This window comes from Pristis pectinata, chromosome 17, assembly GCF_009764475.1.
Source record: "Pristis pectinata isolate sPriPec2 chromosome 17, sPriPec2.1.pri, whole genome shotgun sequence".
Classification (NCBI taxonomy): domain Eukaryota; kingdom Metazoa; phylum Chordata; class Chondrichthyes; order Rhinopristiformes; family Pristidae; genus Pristis; species Pristis pectinata.
Genome location: NC_067421.1, coordinates 10,994,329 through 11,014,502, shown reverse-complemented (window position 1 = coordinate 11,014,502; position 20,174 = coordinate 10,994,329). Strand labels below are relative to the sequence as shown.

The 20,174-nt window shown below is 41.6% G+C and overlaps 1 protein-coding gene across 1 annotated transcript; it reads right to left on the bottom strand.

The window, feature by feature from the left end:
- Positions 1-6,039: 6,039 nt before the first annotated feature.
- On the bottom strand, positions 6,040-11,625 carry LOC127579543 (uncharacterized). The gene is made up of 5 exons (XM_052032396.1): positions 11,205-11,625; positions 9,395-9,496; positions 8,126-8,175; positions 7,237-7,374; positions 6,040-6,576 (listed from the first exon to the last, which is right to left on the bottom strand). The coding sequence occupies exons 1-5, from the start codon at positions 11,620-11,622 to the stop codon at positions 6,466-6,468; spliced, it is 819 nt and encodes a 272-aa protein (XP_051888356.1). The 5' UTR covers positions 11,623-11,625; the 3' UTR covers positions 6,040-6,465.
- Positions 11,626-20,174: the final 8,549 nt, after the last annotated feature.

Genomic DNA, 20,174 nt, shown 5'->3' with positions numbered 1-20,174 from the left:
AGATCGGGATGGCTACTGCAGACAGTTTCTGCAGTCTTCAGATTCCAGCCTCTGATGCGTCTTGTGTCTCCATTTAAATTCCAGAATCTACCTTGCGATGTAATTGGATATTTTTCAGGCTCTAAGACTCCAAACAATTAAAGTAAACTCTTATTCTTTTTATTTCATCATTCATTAATAATAAAGCAAATTCTGTATCTGGCAATACCTGTGAAGTTGGGAAAACAGTTTGTGGGGGATGTGTCTTTAACGGTAGCGTCGCCAACGGGAGGGAAAATGGTGATGGGAGCTTCCGCGTGCAAAGGAGAGCGGCAAGTCCTGGGATTCTGGAAATGCCAGACTCCGCTGGGAATTCAGTGGGGTTGGCGAGGTTTGGTGAGTGGTGTGCATTGTGCCCGTCTGTCAGATTAAAAGCCAACACGTGGCGGGGTGGATGTTCGGGCCCAATATATCAGAGTGATATTTTGAATCCGTTTTCTTAACTTACGCAACTAGGCTTCTGGGGAATTTTTTGTTACTTGTTTATTAATTTATGGACTGGGAAAGCCATTGGAAAGCCAGCTTTTACTGACCGTCCCAAATAACTCTGGAGAAGGTGGAGGAGGCAGATCGTGCAATCAAGGATCTCCTTCGGGGAAGGAGATGAGGGGTTTGGCTCAAATGTCAGTGCAGTGACAGCTATATTTCCCAACTCAGATGATATGTGACTGGAGAGGAGCTTGAGGTGGTGCCTTCCCAAATACTTGCTGCCCTTCTGGATAGCAGAAGCTGTGAGTTTGTGTGATGAAGGAAGATTACCAGGGAAGTGGTACTGTGCAAATTGCTGGGGCTGAGTGCCGGCGAGCCCCAGGACTTGCTGGACTACATCCTAGAGCTTAAGGTTTAGTCTGTTTGGTAAATGGATTGTAATGTAGGAAAATATGAAATTATATACATTGACAGGCAAAATAATAATAAAAAAATGATGCAGGTTATCTGAAGAGAGACCGGAGAGCTTTGAAATGTAGAGGAATCTGGGTGTCCAAGTGCACGATTCTCAAAAGGCTAGCATGCATGTAGAGCAAGTAATCAGGAAAGCGAACGGAATGTCATTGTTTATTGTGAGAGAATTTGAATATCAAAGTAAGGAGTACATACCAAAGTTATATAGGGCATTGGGGAGACAACACCTGAAGGTCAGTAACCGCGATGGGCATCTGCCCGTTGCCAGTCACTTCAAGTCCCCCTCCCACACTATCACAGATGTGTCAGTCTTCGGCCTTTTCCGCTGCCAGGAGAACTCCAAGCGCAAACTGGAGGAACGGCGCCTCATTTTCTGTCTTGAAACCTTGCAACCTAACGGTATGAACATTGAATTCTCCCACTTTAAGCAATCCCCACCCCCTTCCCCACAACCCCCTCCCCACATGCTTCCTTCTCTTCTTCCCTTTCCTAGCCTATTCTCTTTTTTTTCTACCTTTTTTCCCCTTTCTCTCCTTACCTTTGACCCATCCCCCAGTGGATCTGCTCTCCCCTCCGCCCGCACCCGCCTATCGTAATATTTTAGCTGCATCTACCTATCACTATCTTGTGCCGACCCCGCCTCCCCTCTTTTGTCCACCTATTACTGCTCTGATCTTCCCTCCTATATTGGGCTTCCCCTTTTCCTGTCTTCAGTCCTGAAGAAGGGTCTTGACCCGCAATTTTGGCCGCCTGCTTTTCTCCACGGATGCTGCCTGGCCGGCTGAGTTCCCCCAGCATCATGGTGTTTTTAAAATCTAGATCCCAGCATCTGCAGTCCTTTGTTTCTCTGAAGATCTTTGTGCATTTGCAGACTCTTTGTTTAAAGAAGGATGTTTAGTCATTGGAAGTGGTTCAGGGAAAGTTTACTAGATTAAGACCTGGAACAGTCAGGTTGTCTCATGGGGAACGGTTGAGCAGGCTAGGCTTGTTTCTGCTGGAGGGCAGAAGAGTGAAAGAGGACTTAATCGAAACATAAGATGCTGAGAGATCTTGTTATGGTGCAAAAGTAGAGGATGTTTGCTCTTGCGAATGAAACTGGAATTACGGGTCATTGTTTAAAAACTAAGAGTGTCCCTTTAAGAGATACGACGCGGATTTCCTTCCTCTCAGATGGGTAAGGGTCTTTGGAGCTCTCTTCCTTAAAGGATGCTGGAAAGAGTAGTTGAATATTTTTAAGGCAGACGTAGATAAGTTCTTGATAAGCAGTCGTTGAAAGGTAGATGGGAATGTGGAGTCGTGGTTACATCAGGACAGCGACAATCTTCTTAAATAACAGGGCGCGCTCGAGAAACTGAGTGGCTTATTCCTGGTCCTAATTTGTATGTTGGTATGTTCACTGATCTTGGCGACTTGTTGAAATGTTTTGTGGATGGCACACACTTTAGCCACGATGCACTATTGGTCGAGTGTGTCAATGTTTAAAGTGATGGACAGGCTTCCAGTCAAGCTACTGCTTTATTCTAGATGGCTTTGAACTTCTTCAGAGCTTGTGGAGCTGGATTCATTAAGCAACCTGAAAAGTATTATATAACACTCCCAGTTTGTGACATGTGTATAGTGTGAAGGTTTGGGTGAGTCAGAAGATAAATTACTTCTCACAGTATACCCAGCCTATGGCCTACTTATGTGGCATGCCAACAACAAACAGACCAGAAGCTGGTATATTGTATATACTTGGTATAGATTATGTTTCTGATAAATGGTGACACACAGGAGGTTTTCTGCTGGGGGGCTGGGCAATGGTGCTGCAAATGAGTTTCAAGGAGATGTGGTTGATAGCAATCTTTTGATAGCAATGGTTGCTGTCTAGTACTGGAATGTCAAGAATACTTATCTGTTTAAGCCTGAAAGCTGTTCAGTTCTTCCCACACATGAGCACAATCTTCTGTATTTTCTGAGGAGTTGTAAATGAAACTGAACATTGTAGGATAATCAGCAAACTACCCAGTGCTGACCTTTTTGGTGGAGAGAGGTTTGTAGACTCAGCTGAAAGTGGCTGGTGTTTGGAGAATGTGCTGAGGAACCCTGTAAGTGGTGTCCTCTGGCTGAGAGTTTGGCCTTCACCAATGACTAAATCCTCCTTTGTGTGCAGTATGACAATATCCTGCAGAGAATCTTCTCCTGATTCATACTGATTTCAGTTTTACTGGGGCTTTTTGGTTTCACATTTGGTTTGATGCTGCCTTCTGTCAAGGGGAATCATTGGGATCACCTCTACAGCTGAGTTATTTTATTCATATTTAGACCAATTTGAAGCCACATGGTCCTGTCAAAATTTAAAATGAGGATTGCAGTGAGTTGGTATTGACTGGTCACATTGTGGACCATGTCCTCCACCACCTCACTGATGATTATGAGAAGATTGGTTCTGTTGTATACACTGCAGCCACTCTGTGCTGGTAATGATGGGAATTAATATTTAGCGTGGTCAAGTGAGCTCCTTTGTTCTTTCTGAATAGCGTCAAGCTTGTTGGAAGCCATCCATGCAAGTGGAGAGTTTTGCATCACACTGCTGATGTCTAACTTGTAGATGGAGGAAAGGAAGAAGTGTATCAGGAGGTGAATCAATTGCCACAGGATACTCAGCCAGCCAGCCAGCTTTTATAGCCACACTATTTATATGACTGGTCGAATCAATTTTCTAGTTTGTGGTAACCCGCGAGTGTTGACAATGAGAACTCAGCAATGGTAATGCCGCTGAATATCAGCTATTGAAAATTTCACACTTTCTTGTTGGAGGTGATCATTGCCTGACACTTGCCAATTTTCAGGCTATATCTGCATTTGCTGCACGCAGGCATGAGCTACTTCATTTGTTGAGGAGTTGCGAATAGAATAGAACAATATACAACTATTAGTGAGATTTTCGCTTCTCACCTCATGATAGAAGGAAGGTCATTGATGAAGCAGCTGAGCTTAGGACATTGCCCCGAGACTCTCCTAGAGTCATGTCAAAGGACTGTGGTGATCGACATCCAACAGTTTCAGCCATCTTCTCTTGTACAAGATAGGACTTCAGCCATTAAATATTTTCCCTTTGATATTAATTGACTTGAGTTTTACCAGGATTCTTTGACGCCCACTCATTTCAGCGCTGCTTTGACATCAATGTCAGTCACCTTCAACTCGTCTCTAGAATTCAACACTTTGGTGTATTTACCAAAACTGTGGTAGGGCTTCGTGTTGGTGTGGTCCCGGCGAAGCACAAATGTAACACAGGCGAGCAGGTTAATGGATTTTAGATACCATTTGATTGTACTTGTTGACAATGGCTTCCAGATAGCAAACTGACGAGGCAGTAATTATCCAAATTTGATGTGGTCTTTTTGTGTGCAGGATATACACGGGCAATTCATTGCGTCCGCGTTTTAAGCATATTTTCTTCTGATGGGCTCTCGGTAAGTAGACCTAAAACCCTGCATTTAGCAGTTTCTTGTGGACACGTCCCGAGCTCATGCCTGAGGATGGGGAATGCACTTGTCAAATTCCGGTTGGTGATCACCGGAGATTTATCTGGTTGCAAGTGCAGACTCGATACTCTCTTGGCAATCAGGACCACCCATTCTTCATTGTGGAGAAATAATCTTTATACATTATTAAGTGTTATCATAGATTTTAAAACTAAACAAAACACAAGCATTCACAGAAACTTGTTCACGGTGTCAAGGATTCATACAGCAGGGAAACGGGACCTTCAGCCCAAAGAGTCGGTACCACCATCAACTTCCCATTTACATTAATCCTACGATAATCCCATTTTTTTTATTCTCCCCATATTCTTATTATTCCCCCCCCCCCCCCGATTCCATCTACACTTTGGGGCAAATTTATAGTGGCAATTAACCTCCCAATTCGCACGTATTTGCCATGTGGGAGGAAACCGGAGGACCCACAAGGAGAACACGCAGACTCCACAAAGATAACACAACACCGGAGGTCGGGATTGAACCCAGGTCTCCGGTGTTTGGAGACAGTGGCTCTACTAGCTGCGCCACTGTTCCGTTCATAAAGAAAATAAATAATTAGTTTGCCTAAGAGACAAGTCTTGCTATGACTGTGTAGCGAGAAACCAATCGTAGGCGTTACGCCACAGACTGCCTCGGTAATTTTCTGTCTGTAATGTCTGTGGGTGATGTATCCGGACACTGCTGTCTGCACGCAAACAATACAGAGTCTGAATCTATTTATTTAACGAGCCAGTATGAGAGCGCCGTGTTAATGTGAAAGTGTAGGCCGGGTATCAGCGTCTGGAAAGGAAGGAGCGAGAAGATAGTGGAGAAGACGTGAATCATTTTAAAATATTGACAGGCGTTGGAACTAAAGCAGTTTCACGGCGAAGGCGGTGCCGCGGCAGGTTGGCTTCATCTGTCCCAGTAGGTGCCGGCGAATTTCAGGGGCTTAAGTTTTGGTTTCAGGGGCTAAAGCTAATATTGATGGATGAGTGGGTGTCTGGTGACTGCGGAGAAGAGGGTAGTGGAACGCTGCCCTTTTACCTTCCCGTTCATAAACTTGGACAGCGGAATCAGACCGAATTTCCCGACAAGCTCTCAGAAGGACTCACAGTTCTGACCAAGGGTCGCAGACCCGAAACATTGACCGTTTCTCTTTCCACAGAAGCAGCCTGACCTAGTGAATATCCAGCCACCCCACCCCCAACACTTTCTGTCTTTATTTCAGATTTTCAGCATCTGGAGTTTTTCTTCTGATTTTCACTCTCTGTCGGCAGCGCGGACTGTGGAGTCAGCTCGGAGTCTATTTTCTGAATGTCAGGGGGGTGTTTAATTTATATCAGTACTGTTACTCTTCGATGTGGTCTCCAAGTTAACGTGTAACTATAAGGGCAATTACAAGATAGCAATGTCTCCGTGCAGCGGGGCAGCCGGTAATCGATAACAACATCGGCCCCTCATTGAACTTTAGTCTGGGCATCTCAAGTTCTACAGATGTTTGGTCCAACGCCTGAGCACTGTTCGTGCCAGGAAGAACTGAACGTGCAATGGCACAATCACAAATCTAACTAGAAATGCTCCATGTCAGTGTCAGTCATATTATGGCTTTATTAATAAAACAGAACACTTTGGATATGTTCATCACGTGAAACACGGTATTTTCAGAGTGAGAGACAAAGCAAAGACATCAAGGTTCATGAACTTTCATCAGAACCAAAATTCAGCTTTAAGAAATTACAAAGCAAAACATGGTAAAAACAGCAAAAGGTTCGCAGAGATTTGTTGAGGGCGAACTGATTAAAACGCAAAATGAAATGACGGTGCACGGCAAGAGCACTAACAACGAGGCTCCGTTTCTAAACCCGGTCTACCTAACCTGTTGCGTGCCTTCAGCGATTTCTGATTTCATTGCAGTTTCCCAGCGTCCATACTATTTTGCTTTGGTGGTGAATGTTTTGTCGGAAGCAGTGGCTGCGAGTTGCAGTTACTGGAAGGAGGGTGTAGGAAATTCAGCCTAGTGTTTCTCTTCACGCAGCACCTGGGAGTAAACTACACACATTTCGTCTCCATCTCCACTCTTTGCCTTGGGATTTGCTTTGCAGATTTTCACAGCTGAATATTCTGCCTGTAAATATAGGAAATACAGACAACAGTTTCATTGCCTTTATTTTGCTACATGGAAAATTTAGCGGGCAGATATATTAACGATATCAGTCTTTACAAATTATAGCAAATTAGTGGTGGTCGTGACTGTAATCTGGAATGTAGCAGTAAGCACGTTCTCAAACTCGCCTTTAAAATGTCTGTCCTTCACTCATTGCTTATATAATTATAAATCACAACGACAATTTGGTTCATCGAGTCTCTGGCGACTCACTGAGAAAGTCCATTCCTCTACTGATATCTCTGAAGCCTATTCTCCCCACATTCCAATCAACAACTCTCCCCACCTCCAAGATTCTACCACTCCCCTACACACCGGAGGGGGGGGGGGTGCAATTTACTCTGGTCAGTTAATCCTTGGGATATGGGAAGAAACCGGAACACCCACGCAGACACACGGAGAACCTGCAAAGTCCACACCTACAGCACCGGACATCAGGATTGAACCTGAGTCGCTGGAGCTGTGAAGCAACAGCTCTATTGGTAAAGCCACTGTGTCACCTTCAAAAGGACAATTATCCTTAATTGGTTATTTTCCCAATAAGGCCTATGTAGCTCGATCTCTGTCTGAATATTTTCTAATTTAGCTTGAAATGTACTTTTATTGTTTAAGACCCCATACCGTCTCTGTTGATGCATTGGTGGTCCTTTTTATCACAGTATCAGAATAGACGACCTCTAATTCTTCAGCCTGCCGGTTTGCCGTCACTGTTGTAGAAGACAAGGTCGCATACGTTGATCTATCTGGTCCTGAAATTTCCTTGGAGAAACCAACAGAATTAATAAACATATTAATTACATTGAGATCCAGTGACGTAGAAGTGTCTAAAATTACACGCTGAAGCTATATTGTCCACTGGGTAGATTCTTTTGCAAAAATCGTAATCTATATATCTAAAGGACTATCTAAAGGTTACCCAATGCTCGTTCACTGTCATATATTTTAATAGAATTTCCCAATTTATCAGAGCAAGGTTATGCCTCGTACCTTTGTAGTTTGCTTTGTTTAGATTTTATACCCTGGTTTCGAAATTGAACTCAATCACTGTCAATCTTTATATACAATTTTGTCATATTATTATCGTTTTCCTTAAATGTCACCTAATTACCAGAATATCAATTACCATTTTCTCATTGCACAAGGCTTGGTCAAAGATAATCTGTAGCCTCGTTGGTTCCGGAGCATATTTTTCGGCATACTAACGCTGTTAATGCGGTTCGCCCAGTCCATGTGCTTTGTCTCGTTTTTCAATTTGCTTTTCTCTTACCAGATGTTAACGATGACCATCGGCCTTAGTGCACCAAAACGATAAATATTCTAAGCAAATATTTTTGATTTTATTCTAACGTGATATGACTTTAAATGAATATGCCATATTCCCAAGAATGATCGTGAACAACCAAAACATTGAAGGAAACCAGCGAATAATCACTCTTTTGCAAATTATGTGTCATTTTGTTTACACAAACATGTATGGTGTGTAAAGTGACATTGCTGTGTTAAACAGTACCTCCAGGACTGTTCCAGGGGCTGAATCACTGGGCACAATTGACTGTTTTTCTGGAATTACAAAATAACCAAGCATTATTTCAAGTGACGCTGTAACCTTATGCCAAGACTGCTAATGTGATTACATTTATCCTTAGCAAAAAGCAGAGTTCCAACATGGACGTATTCTCATGTTTGATAACTCTAGATTAGCTTTAGAGATATATGAGAATCAGTGGGATTTAGAATACCTCAAGAATCAACGTTTTGAATCAAGAAATTTGGAAGATTAAATGTCTGCAGGACATATAGCAAGGCATAGTCATGTATCAGGCCCTATATTAATATTAATTATAAACACGACAATGAGTTACGTCACTCGTGCAAATAATTAAAAATGATGGTGCATATCAGCATTGGGTCGGGTTTTATTCCCTCAAAGCTATAGCACTATGCGTGGGACAGTGTTGCGAACACATTACTGATGATATTCAGTCACAATGTGTAACATTTTTTTAAAAAAGCGCAAATGCCCACGTCGAAATTTAATTCTTAAATTGCTAAGTGGCATGCACAATGTAAAGTAAGCGGGTATGGACTGAGTAGTCAGAAGTAGAAAACCAAGAAACAAGGAAATTTAGAATATTATCGTGGGCCGAAGGGCCCGTACAGTGCTGTACTGTTCTAAAATAGTACACGCATCTGATTATCTTAAGGCTATAGGACCACTTGACTGTTATAACCATAGCTAACGGCTGTTGCAATACTTGAATAAGGTCATAACATACCACTATCCTGTGGTACAAAATGACCGTTTGCTGCGGCGAGCCCCAGAATGTAATCTTTGTTTAAACATTGCAGAGAACATGAAGCCTTGATTGTTGGAGTGAAAGTACGAAGGACCGAGGTAAGAATACATGGAGGAATTTATAACATTCTGTTTTAGGATCAGTGACAATGGTGGAATTGATATCGTAAACCGATATTTTCTTAGAGTCGTGTTTTGCATTTGCTGTTTCAAAATCATTACAGCAATTACACATTTCCATACCTTTTACTTGCTGTTTTTAAGCCCATTCCAGCACAGATGCGAATCGCCATGTTGGCTCCTAAGTCCAGTACATTTCTATGGTTCATTATCATTATTTGAAATCGACCGGCAACAGTGACTATTTTAACGTAACGTTTTGTTAAAACCCACTATTATCTTAATTTAAGTCTATATTTGTTATTTACAACGAAAGAAATGGATGTATGCATTCAAAATCGGCGGTCAAAGCCTAATACTCACGTTTCGCTTTCCAACAGCTTATGGCTAAGAAAAAAATAACAAATAGAAGTAGGCATATCAGTAGATAAAGCCACCAAAGTTTGCCTTTCTGGGAATCGGATCCTTTAAGAGAAATTTGCAAATATCAGGATTGAAATTGAAAATAGCAAATTACTATAAAAGCAATTATAGCAAACTATACTCACCTCAACTGATATAAATTTAACTTAAAAATCTGCTATCAATTGCTATTAGTGTGTCTCTCCCGGCAAGATAACCCACGACACTTGGATTGTTGTGAGATCCCTTTATAACCCCTTTTACCAAAGGACTTAAACTAAAAGGCTGGGTCTTCGATCGAGATGAATTTCTCTTTTCGGCGGAAGTGCTTTCCATTTAAAATACAAAAGTTAGCATCTTCTTTTAAAACAGCTAAGAAGCGAGATTCTTAAAATTTGAGAAATGCTCAACTAATATGGCAAAACATGCTTGCGTGTCAGTGTTTAAAATTCTGAGTTCCGGCCGATATCAAACTGGCTGGCGAAGGCTCGGCATCAACACACTGAACAAGAAGTTGACAATATTTTACCGGCACCTGTTATTGAACTTAGGCGAAACGTTAGTCTGAACATATATAGTTTATCCACAGATGCTGCCTGACCTGCTGAGTGTTTCCATTTATTTGTGTTTTATTTCAGGTTTCCTGCAATCTGCAATTTAAAACAAAACTTATGTCAAGGTCGCCTGGTTAACGCGATTACTTGCATTACTTGCTTTTACGGCTGTGTTGCTATCCTTGTATAAACTGTGCAGCAACTTTCAGAAAATCAAAAGTTAACCTCAGGTAAAAGCCAACAATTCGAGAAAAATTAGGATAATTCAACTATATTGTGTTTTCTGTTCGTAAATAGAAAATACAATATAGTTGAATTCCTAATTTTACGTTGAAGATCGTTGCAAATTCTCAGCCATCCAACATTTTCATCAAGAAGTGATCTCGGGTCCAGAGACCTTTGCACTCTCTCAACAATGTCAATCCTACTTACAGCTGTATCGATCTGATCTGATTTGCATTCACCAACATTCTTAATTTCCAAGGATAACAGAGTAGCCTTGACATTCGGAATCCTCACAATGATCAAAAAGGTGATGCAAACTTTAATTCAATATAACTATGAGAAGGGCAAATTGTGTGTTGGAGAAACGTTGTTTACCCATTTGCAATTTTACAGATCAGGAAACAATGTTTAGGTCAAAATGATGCGTCCAACCTGACCCACTACACCAATGCTAATGACATAAATACAGTCGAGCTGAAGTAGAATACTTTTAGGTTATTTATATTGATCCTCTAAAATCAGTTGTAAATCGAACATGTCCACATTTTGTCCTATTTTCCCTTCCGTCTCCCCCGGGGCCTGGTTTGATTTTGGTGGACGACAACTGTTTTGGAAATACTGGCCAGCTTTTACCGTTTCAATAGCACAGTGTCCCTCGCCTTCTTGACAAACCTGGCTGTGTGGCTTAGCCAGCTCCCGCCTTCACCTCCACGCATCCTGGTACATCACAGCTCCCATTACTGGCACTCAGTAATGATCGGGAGCAGCAAACCAGCTGACATCCCTTCACACACGCCCTCTTCCCCAAATCCCGAGCTGATGCTGTTGGTCAGTGGCAGCTCTCTTTTTTTGCTGGGATCATGAACTCAGCCCTCTGTTCAACCGATTTGATTTTCACGTCACTGATAGACATATAGTCATGAATGCATGGCTGAATTTCAGTAAAATCCCGAATGTAGTTCCACAGCTGGAAACTTAATAACAAACCTTACCTGTTACCATCAATCGGCTTCCGCTGCCCATGACACCCCCAGTGGAAGGCGGATCCAGGATCATCAGTTCACAGTAATATGTGCCGCTGTCTCCTTGCTGAAGATTATTTATCGATAACATGCTTCTGTATATGTTTTGGTCCCTTGTAATTTCCATCCCGATGGAAAGGTTTACCTTGGACTGGTTCATGAAAAGTATGTAGGTCTGATTGGTAGCTTTGCTTGGTCGATGAAGCCAGTTGATTATAAAGTCGAGAATGCCATCAGCAGAAACGGTACACGTCAGGTTCGCTGTTCGCCCTTCGGACACAGTGAGATGATTTGGGGTCTGGTCAATTCGATTCCTTTCGGTATCGTTCAATGACCAGACTGTGCATAAAGTAGACGTATATATCGATACAAATGTAACAATATTCATGCTTACGAGACCCTACCGGAGACTGTTAGTGTTGGAGTAGAGAGGTTTGCTTGAACTACCGGAGTTTGAAGCAGGTTTGGGCCGGATGTGGGATGTGCAGACTCTGGCGCTCTGCACAGACCACCGCTGCTAACAGGGCCATGTGGGCTTCGAAGAGCTGCTGATCAGTTCTCTGAAAATAGCTGTGGCCCATCTGAAGGAGCAACGGGAAACCCAGTATTATCAGTACCGGCCGCCCCAGCGGGTAAACCATGGGCTCGTTCCGCACTGCGATTCATACTAAGTTGTAGTCACATAACTGGAGGGGTTGCTTTTCTTCAAACACGCCTACTCTGAACATTAGCGGAGAAAATCGAACAAGTGAAACGTGTAAGGTCAATTGAACGCAACAACCACTACTAATAACATAGAAAACCACAGCAGCCTGAAAAAGATCAGTGAACAAATCTTGCTCAAAGCTACTGACAGTAGAGGAGCCCGGAGAGACGGTTTCCAATTCTCACCCCAGTTACAAGAACTTGGTTTCTCCTTTCTGCAGAATCCATCACTGGAAAATGCGGTAACATTCCGAAATACTCCATCCAACTATTCGGAAATGTCGATGGTTCGGCATCTGGTTTGTCGCGCTCCGTCCCGACTCACTGGGGCCCCGGTTCCCGCGCTCATTTAAAATCCACCTTTCATTGAAACTTACCGTGATAGCTTTCTATAAGTTGGGATACCAAAACTATTCGGACTGACGTGTGTCTTGTACAGTTAGAGTGGAAGTCTCCAAATCTCCACCGCCCCCCCTCCCCCCCCAAATCTGGGTCAACATTCCATTAGCCTTCTCTATTACCTGCTGCACTTGGACAAGAACCTAAATCCCTTTGTGCTGAAGCTTTTTGCATTCTTCTTTATTTAAATAATGTTCTGTTCTTTTGTTCTTCCTTCCGAAAGGAGAAATTCATATTTTCCCGCATTATACTCCAATTGCCAACTTCTTGCCCACGCACTTAACCCATCAATCTCTCTCCGTAGACTATTTGTATCCCACTCACGGCTTAATTTCACGCCTAATTTTGTGTTGCCTGCATTTTGTTCCCCGAAGTACAGTTGCTTTCCTCTTCCAACTCATTTACATATTTCATGAACAATGTCGGTCCCAGCACTGATCCCTCCATCATCTCACTGGTCATAGGTTGCCAACCTGAAAATAACCTTCCTTTTCCATAATTCCTGCTCCCTACATGTCAGCCAATCCTCTCTCATGCCAATATATTACCTCCAATAGCATAGGCTGTCATCTTTTGTGAGGCATCTTGTCAAACTTCTTCTGGAAGTCCAAATACATCTACTGACCGCCCTCTATCCGCTGTGGTCAATATTGCATCTGTACTGCTATAACTTCCCCAATAATTAATTCTATCACCTTTTCCTGCAGTAGACATCAGGCTAATTGACCTAACAGCATGGAGTTTACTCTGACTAGCATAAGAGGCAGGGAGCTGAAATGTTCTGGTTTGAAACAAACCACAGAATCGAAACACTGAATTAAAGAAAGCGGTGCTTAATTCATTCACTGCACACATTCAGCAAGTTATAATTTTCAATGCCTTACATCCGGTGAGCTTTTTCTCATATGTATTGAAATTAACATCGAATAAAGCATAGAATTTGTTGATTAGAATATTTTACAAAGTAATTATATTTCAAGGCGACTGACATCTGGAAACGTTTCATGCTTCGGGTACCGAGTCACGGTTCATCGGCAGCAGTTGCAGCCTTTGGAAGGAGCGGGGGACTCCCTTATGTTCTGTAAACAGGAAGCGAACCCTTGACAAGCTGCTGATAAACAAGGATATTAAAAGTTTAGGCAAACACTGTAGATATATTTGGCAGATTCCCTATTCACATTTCTGCATTTTTGTCACATATTTAAATATCCCATCTCCTCCGCCTACATTATTCAACAAAGAATGAATAGTTTAAAATTCTCTGAGGAAAAGTAAGTCAAAGTACTTCACAACTTTTACCTTTTAGGGCTAAGCATAGGGGGCAGTAAAGGGCATGGGTTTAAGTTGAGAGGGGAAAGATTGAAAAGGCACCTGAGGGGCAAGTTTTTCCACACAGAGAATGCTGGGTATATGGAATGAGCTGCCAGAGGAAGCAGTCGATGTGGGTACAATTACAACGGTTAGAAGCCTTTTAGACAGGTAATGGGTAGGAAAGCTTTAGAGGGGATATCGGCCAAGCTCAGGCAAATGTGATCAGCTCAGATAGGCACCTTGTCGGCATGGAGGAGTTGGCGGAAGGGCTTGTTTCCGTTCTGTGTAACTCTATGACTCTAGGAAAGAATTACCTGCAATCTTTACACATTTGTCATTGACGTTGCAGTAGTTTACACGTTTTCTATTCTTCTCCAACTTCGACATCTTGTTCCTCTTCTTAAGCAGTCCCTCAGGATCGTGGATGACTTGTCTCCATTCCGGCTTTGTGGGTTCTGTTGTGGCCAATGGGCCCGAGACGAGATCTGCAGACTCTTCCACGGAGGGGCAGGAGGTTGGGTAGTTTCTGACTCCTTCCGCAGCTCCCGCAGTACTTCTCCATGTTCCTGATGCATGGCCTAGAGGTTCCCAATAGCATCTTCTTCTCCACTTTGAATGGTGTCTCGAACACTGATTACCAGGAGTCACTACGAATATTGGACTGATTCAGGACGTGTCCTAAGCTTCCTTGAAGAAACGTTGAGCACGTTCTTTAATCTTTTTTTTCTATCCACCTGGCAATCTCTTGCCGTGACAGAGCTTAGAATAGAATGGATAACATAAACTACTGGAGGAACTCATCTGGGCAGGCAGCATTTGTGGAGGCAGAAGGATGGTCTACGTTTCAGTTCTAGACCCTGCATCGGAATCTACAGATGCTGCCTGACTCACTGAGTTCCTCCAGCAGTTTGTTTTTTGTTCCAGATTACAGCATTTGCATTTTCCTGTGTCGTCTTAGAATAGAATGTCAGTTTCAGTATGCGAATGAATTGACCTGTCCAGCATAGTCGACTGTGAGTAACGACGGGCTCTACACTGGTCACTGATATTAGTTTATTTATCCTTTCGGTCAAATTGGAGGGTTTTGTGGAGATAGTACTGTTGGCAATTTTTCAGTGTCTTGATATGCCTGTTATAGGTAGACCCTGTCTCAGAAGATTGCAAGAAGGCAGGGATCTCTGCCTCCCGGGAAACCGCGACTTTTGCATTAAGTCTGCGGCTTCCGCCTGATGGGAGAAGGGATAAGAAAGAATGACACGGGTGGGTGGGGTCTTTGATTATGCTGCCTGCTTCACCAAGGCAGCGAGAGGTATAGACAGAGTCCCTGGAGAAAAAACTGGTTTCCATGATGTGCTGAGCTGTGTCCATAACTCTCTACCGTTTCTTGCGGTCCTGGGCAGAGCAGTTGCCATAGGAAGCCGCGATGCGTCTAGATAGGATGCTTTCTATGGTGCATCGATAATGTTGGTGAGTGTCAAAGGGGACATGCCGAATTCCTTTAGCCTCCTGAGGACACAGAGGCGCTGGTGAGATTTTCTTGGCCGTGGCGTCTACGTGGTTGGACCAGGAAAGGCTATTGGTGATGTTCACTCCTAGGTACTTGCAGCTCTCAACCCTCTCGACCTCAGCACCATTGATGTAGACAGGTGCGTGTACATCGCTCTCTTTCCTGAAGTCAATGGCCAGCTCTTTTGTTTTGTTGAAATTGAGGGAAAGGTTGTTGTCATGACACCATGCCACTAAGCTCTCCAACTCCTTCTTGTACTCGGATTCCTCGGTATTTGAGTTACGGCCCACTATGGTGGTATCATCTGCAAACTTATCGATGGAGTTAGAGCAGAATCTGGACACGCAGTCATGAGTATATGGGGAATAGAGTGCTGAGAAAGCAGCCTTGTGGGGCATCAGTGTTGAGAATAATCGTGCTGGAGGTGTTGCTGCTTATCCTCACTGATTGCTTTGATGAGTTTGCTTGGAATTATAGTATTGAAGGCGGAGCTCTAGTCCATAAACAATGGTCCAAAGTAGGGGCCTTTACTGTCCGGATGCTCCAGAAATGAGTGTAGGGCTAGGGAAATGGTATCCACTGTAGACGTGTTTCTGCAGTAGGTGAATTGCATTGGGTGGAGGTTTTCCGGGAGGCTGGATTTAATGCAGGCTGGAGTCAAAATCTAAGATTTCACTTCATAATTGCTTGCTTAAGCAACACATTAAATTTCCTTGTACAACCCGTGGAGCTTTGAAAGTTGACCATCAGTGCATCCACTATTTCCATAGGCACCTCTTTCAAAACCTTGGAATTCCGGTCATGAAGGTCTGTGGATTTATCAACTTGCCATCCACTAAGTTCTCCATTTTTTAAACTAATGTTACTTTCTTTCACCACCTTGTTCAGTCTAAACCCGCTGCTCTGCGTTACTTTTGGGAGATTTTCTGAGTCTTCTCTGCCATTCCAAATATAATTTATCCTGTTTCAATTTGTAAGTAACCCACGTTAAATTGTTTCTCTTTTCTTTTTAAATATCTATAGAAGCTTTTACGGGCCTTTTTATCCTTCTTGTAGGATCACTCACATGTTCTGTTTTACTTTCCGTAACAATTTCTGGGTACTCTATTTTTGGTTACCTTCAAGTGGAATTTCCCAGTTTGCTGCAGCCAACTCATAAAACTTCATAGTTTGCTTTGTGTCAGATTGCGTCAAAATCACTTGCAATCTTTACATAAAATTCTATTATTTCATGATCACTACCCTACAACGCCTCCTTAACCACAGATTACTAATTACCCTTCTCAATTCTAAAATAGCCCATTGGTTCCTCAGCATGTTGATGTAGAAAAACGCGTTCTCCTCATGATTTTTTATTTCACAATAATACAGCTAATTGGGTTTGCTCAGCGTTTTTCCGTTTCCTTTTTCTCATATTAGCTGATAATGCTCACGCGAACCTTGGTATGTCACAATGATAAATATCACAATCAATTATTTTAGGTTTGATTCTGAAAGGCTTCTCTAATTGAATTCGCCATGCTTCGGAACAAAACAAAAAAACTTGTAAACAAATGCGTTGAAGAAAAGCACCTGCAGATCTTAAGACATCACACTGTTGCAAAGTGTGCTGTGTTATTTACATGCAAACATCTGGTGTGTAAAGTGTTGGGCATGGCGCCATAATATTAAACAGTCTAGAGTACAACTGGAATGGTCCAGGAAGGCAAAGTATTATACACTATTAACCATTTCTCTGGAATTACGAAATAAGAAAGTTTTATTCCAAGTGAAACTTTAGCGTTATGGCATAACAGCAAGTGTAATTATATCTATCCTGAAAGAAAGCTAGAGCTCGAACGTTGCCGGGTAAAATTCTCTTCCAAACAGCATAGTGATCACATTGCTGCAATACTATCAACATCACACATCTGTCCAATAAGACAGTTCACTTCCAGTTTCGCAAGAGCAAATGAAGATAAGTCATAAATGGCCTTATCATACGGCCATTTCACAGGAAATAATAAAAATAATTGTGCAACACATTGTAACATTGTACCTTTTTATCTGTGATGCGAGGACGTGCATTTGACCAGTCCTTGTGTCATAGTTTTGCATGATTCCAAAAAAACATGCCACTAGAATATTTTAAGTTGAAAATGTATTGTATATTAAGTTAACAGGTGGAATAAAAAGCGTGAATTATGGGAATCACTAAATCAATTCTAGTGAATTATATATGCAACACTACTACCAGCAGTAGAACGCGGAGAGCAGACGGTGGAAATATTGTTATGCTCAGTTACTCTAGATTGACTTCAGAGGTATGTGAGAATCAATGGGATTTAGAAGACATCAAGGATCAATGTTTTTAACGAACCACTGGTGGAACACGAAATATCAGCAGGACCCATTACAAAATTAATAACTCGTGTATCAGACATTATATTAGTAACTTAACTGCATCTTGGATTATGATATACACCTATATGGATTGAAAAGCTTATTTATAACATGGAAATGTGAGAAATCGTGCAATATTAAATGCAGGAATAAAGCTAACAAAGCCCAACAATCATATACCGTAATATTTCACTGAGACGAATTAAACCACGTATTCCACAGTGTAGGTCAGCCCGAGAAGTTAACTCAGTCCAATTGGGGCATAAATTGAACACATAAGGAAATGAGGGGTCATCCTATCGATACATACTAGAGCAGATGGCCTTAGGAAAACAGACTGAATGCAACATGAAGTAACCTCTATCGCAACAGAAGCATGAATCTCGAACACCATAAATCGTCCAGGTTAATCTGTTTATGTTGAATCGTCCAGGTTCACTTGTTTACCAGTTGAATTCATTATTAGGTTAGATCTAGAAAATTTTCCCCAATCGGGAAGAACAAGTAGTGCCTCGGGGCTACGCTCGAAAACACTAAAAATTACAGCACGACACGTGGGAGAGAGAACCACGAGCACATTATTGATGATGTGCAGTCTCAGTGTGTTATAGTTTTAAGCACTTTTTTTGGCAATTGGTTCTGTGTCAAAATGTAAAACTTAAACTGCTGTAAAGCTCTTGCAACGTTAAAGTAAGGGGGCTTGTACTGAATAGATAGAATAAGAAAACAAAAATAGTATTAATATTGCAGAGAAGTTGAACAGACTTCCGGAAAATAGGTATTTAAAAAGCATAAAATAGGAATAACATCTACTTAGATTGTGGTTATAGGAATATTTGAATAAGGACATGAAAACAAAACTTTGATTGACGATGGCAGTGTGGTACTGTGAATTAGAACATGCATTAAATCTTTAAGTCATGGATATGCAATGACGGATTGATAACTTGAGGTTGGGTTAAGGGTTCACGGGGAAAATGTTGTTACATTTTACTCCAGTATTTGTAAAAATGCTGGACGATAGAGTAAGCTCACATTTCCTTACAGATACATTTTGTAAACGCTGCCTTTTGGTTTTGCCTATGTTTTAAAACCATTGCAACAATTACAAGCTTTCACACTCTGCAGTCGCCGTATATAAGCAAGCATATAACAGAATATTCCAGAACTAATATTTCCTAAAGCTGTACCTTTCTATAGTTTACAAGCACTGTTTGAAATCGACCGGCATCAGCCTACGTTTCACCCTAACCATTGCTAAAATGCATAATTATATTTATTTATGAGAATATGTGCGCAAATAATTTAGGCGATAAAAGCATAGTACTCACGTTTCGCTTTCAAACTCTTTATCACTAAGAACAAAATGGCAAATAAAACAATCAGAAGGCACAGCCTCAGATAAAACCACGAATGTGTGTGTTTCTTTGAATCAGGTCCTTGAAAAGAAATATGCAAACATATATTTATGAGGATTGACATTATTTTTTTTAACCAAACCATACTTAATTCCATAAATATGATTTTAACTTTAAAAGGTAAACGACTAATTACCATCATTGTACATTTTACAGTGAGATGATCTCACTATGAATCTGTTAAGTGATGCCTTTACAACATAACTTTATTCAAATCACTAAAATTTAAATACAAAGCTACGGGCGCGAAAAACCTGAAATAAAATCCAAAACTGCTGGAAAAACTCAGCAGGTCGGGCAGCATCAGTGTAAATAGAAACAGTCGAAGACCCTTCATCAGAATCTTTTTTATCTTAGACTTGGAACGTTAACTGTTTCTCTTTCCACAGATCCTGCCTGACCTGTTGAGCTTTCCAGCATTTTGTGTTTTTAATTACCAACATTTAAAGAGAGGAGCATTCATCTAGTTGTTGGTCTGAATTTAAAGCTAGAAGTTATCCAGAATTAACAACATTTTATTATGCATCTGTTAAATATTTTAGCCGAAAAGTTAACTTAAACATTTATAACTTAAGTACCAATGCTGCCTGACCTGCTCAGTACTTCCACAGTCCTCATTTTTTTTAAATTTCAGATTTCCAGCGTCTGAAGTTTGTTTTTGATTTTGACGAAATGTTAAAGTTGCCCAGTTTGGGCCATTACTTGGTTTTGGACCGCACTGCAATCCTTAAATAAATCGTGTGTTTACAATCAGAAAATCAAAAATTGACCCCAGGTAAAGCCAACATTCTGGGTAAAGTTAGGATAATTCAGCTAAACTGCAGATTAACTACATGCTCTGTTCGTAAATAACTGAAGAATTGAAGAGGTCATCTCGGGTCCAGAGACCACTGCACTCTCTCGATGATGTCAATCTAAGTTACAGATGTATTGGCCTGATCTGATTAGCATCAACCAACACCGTTAAGTTTCACACCTAACAGACCAGTCTTGACATTCGAAATCATCGTACTGATCAAAGCGATGATACAAATTCTGGCGCAAAATAACATTGAGAAGAGGAAATAGGTTGCTCGAGAGACATTGTTATCCATTTATAGTTTTGACTGGAAATATCAGTTAATAATATTTAGGACAAAATGTTGCGGCCAACCTGACCCTGGTCTACAACTACACCAATGCCAATTGCCAAATAGAGCTAAAATATTTTTGGATTAT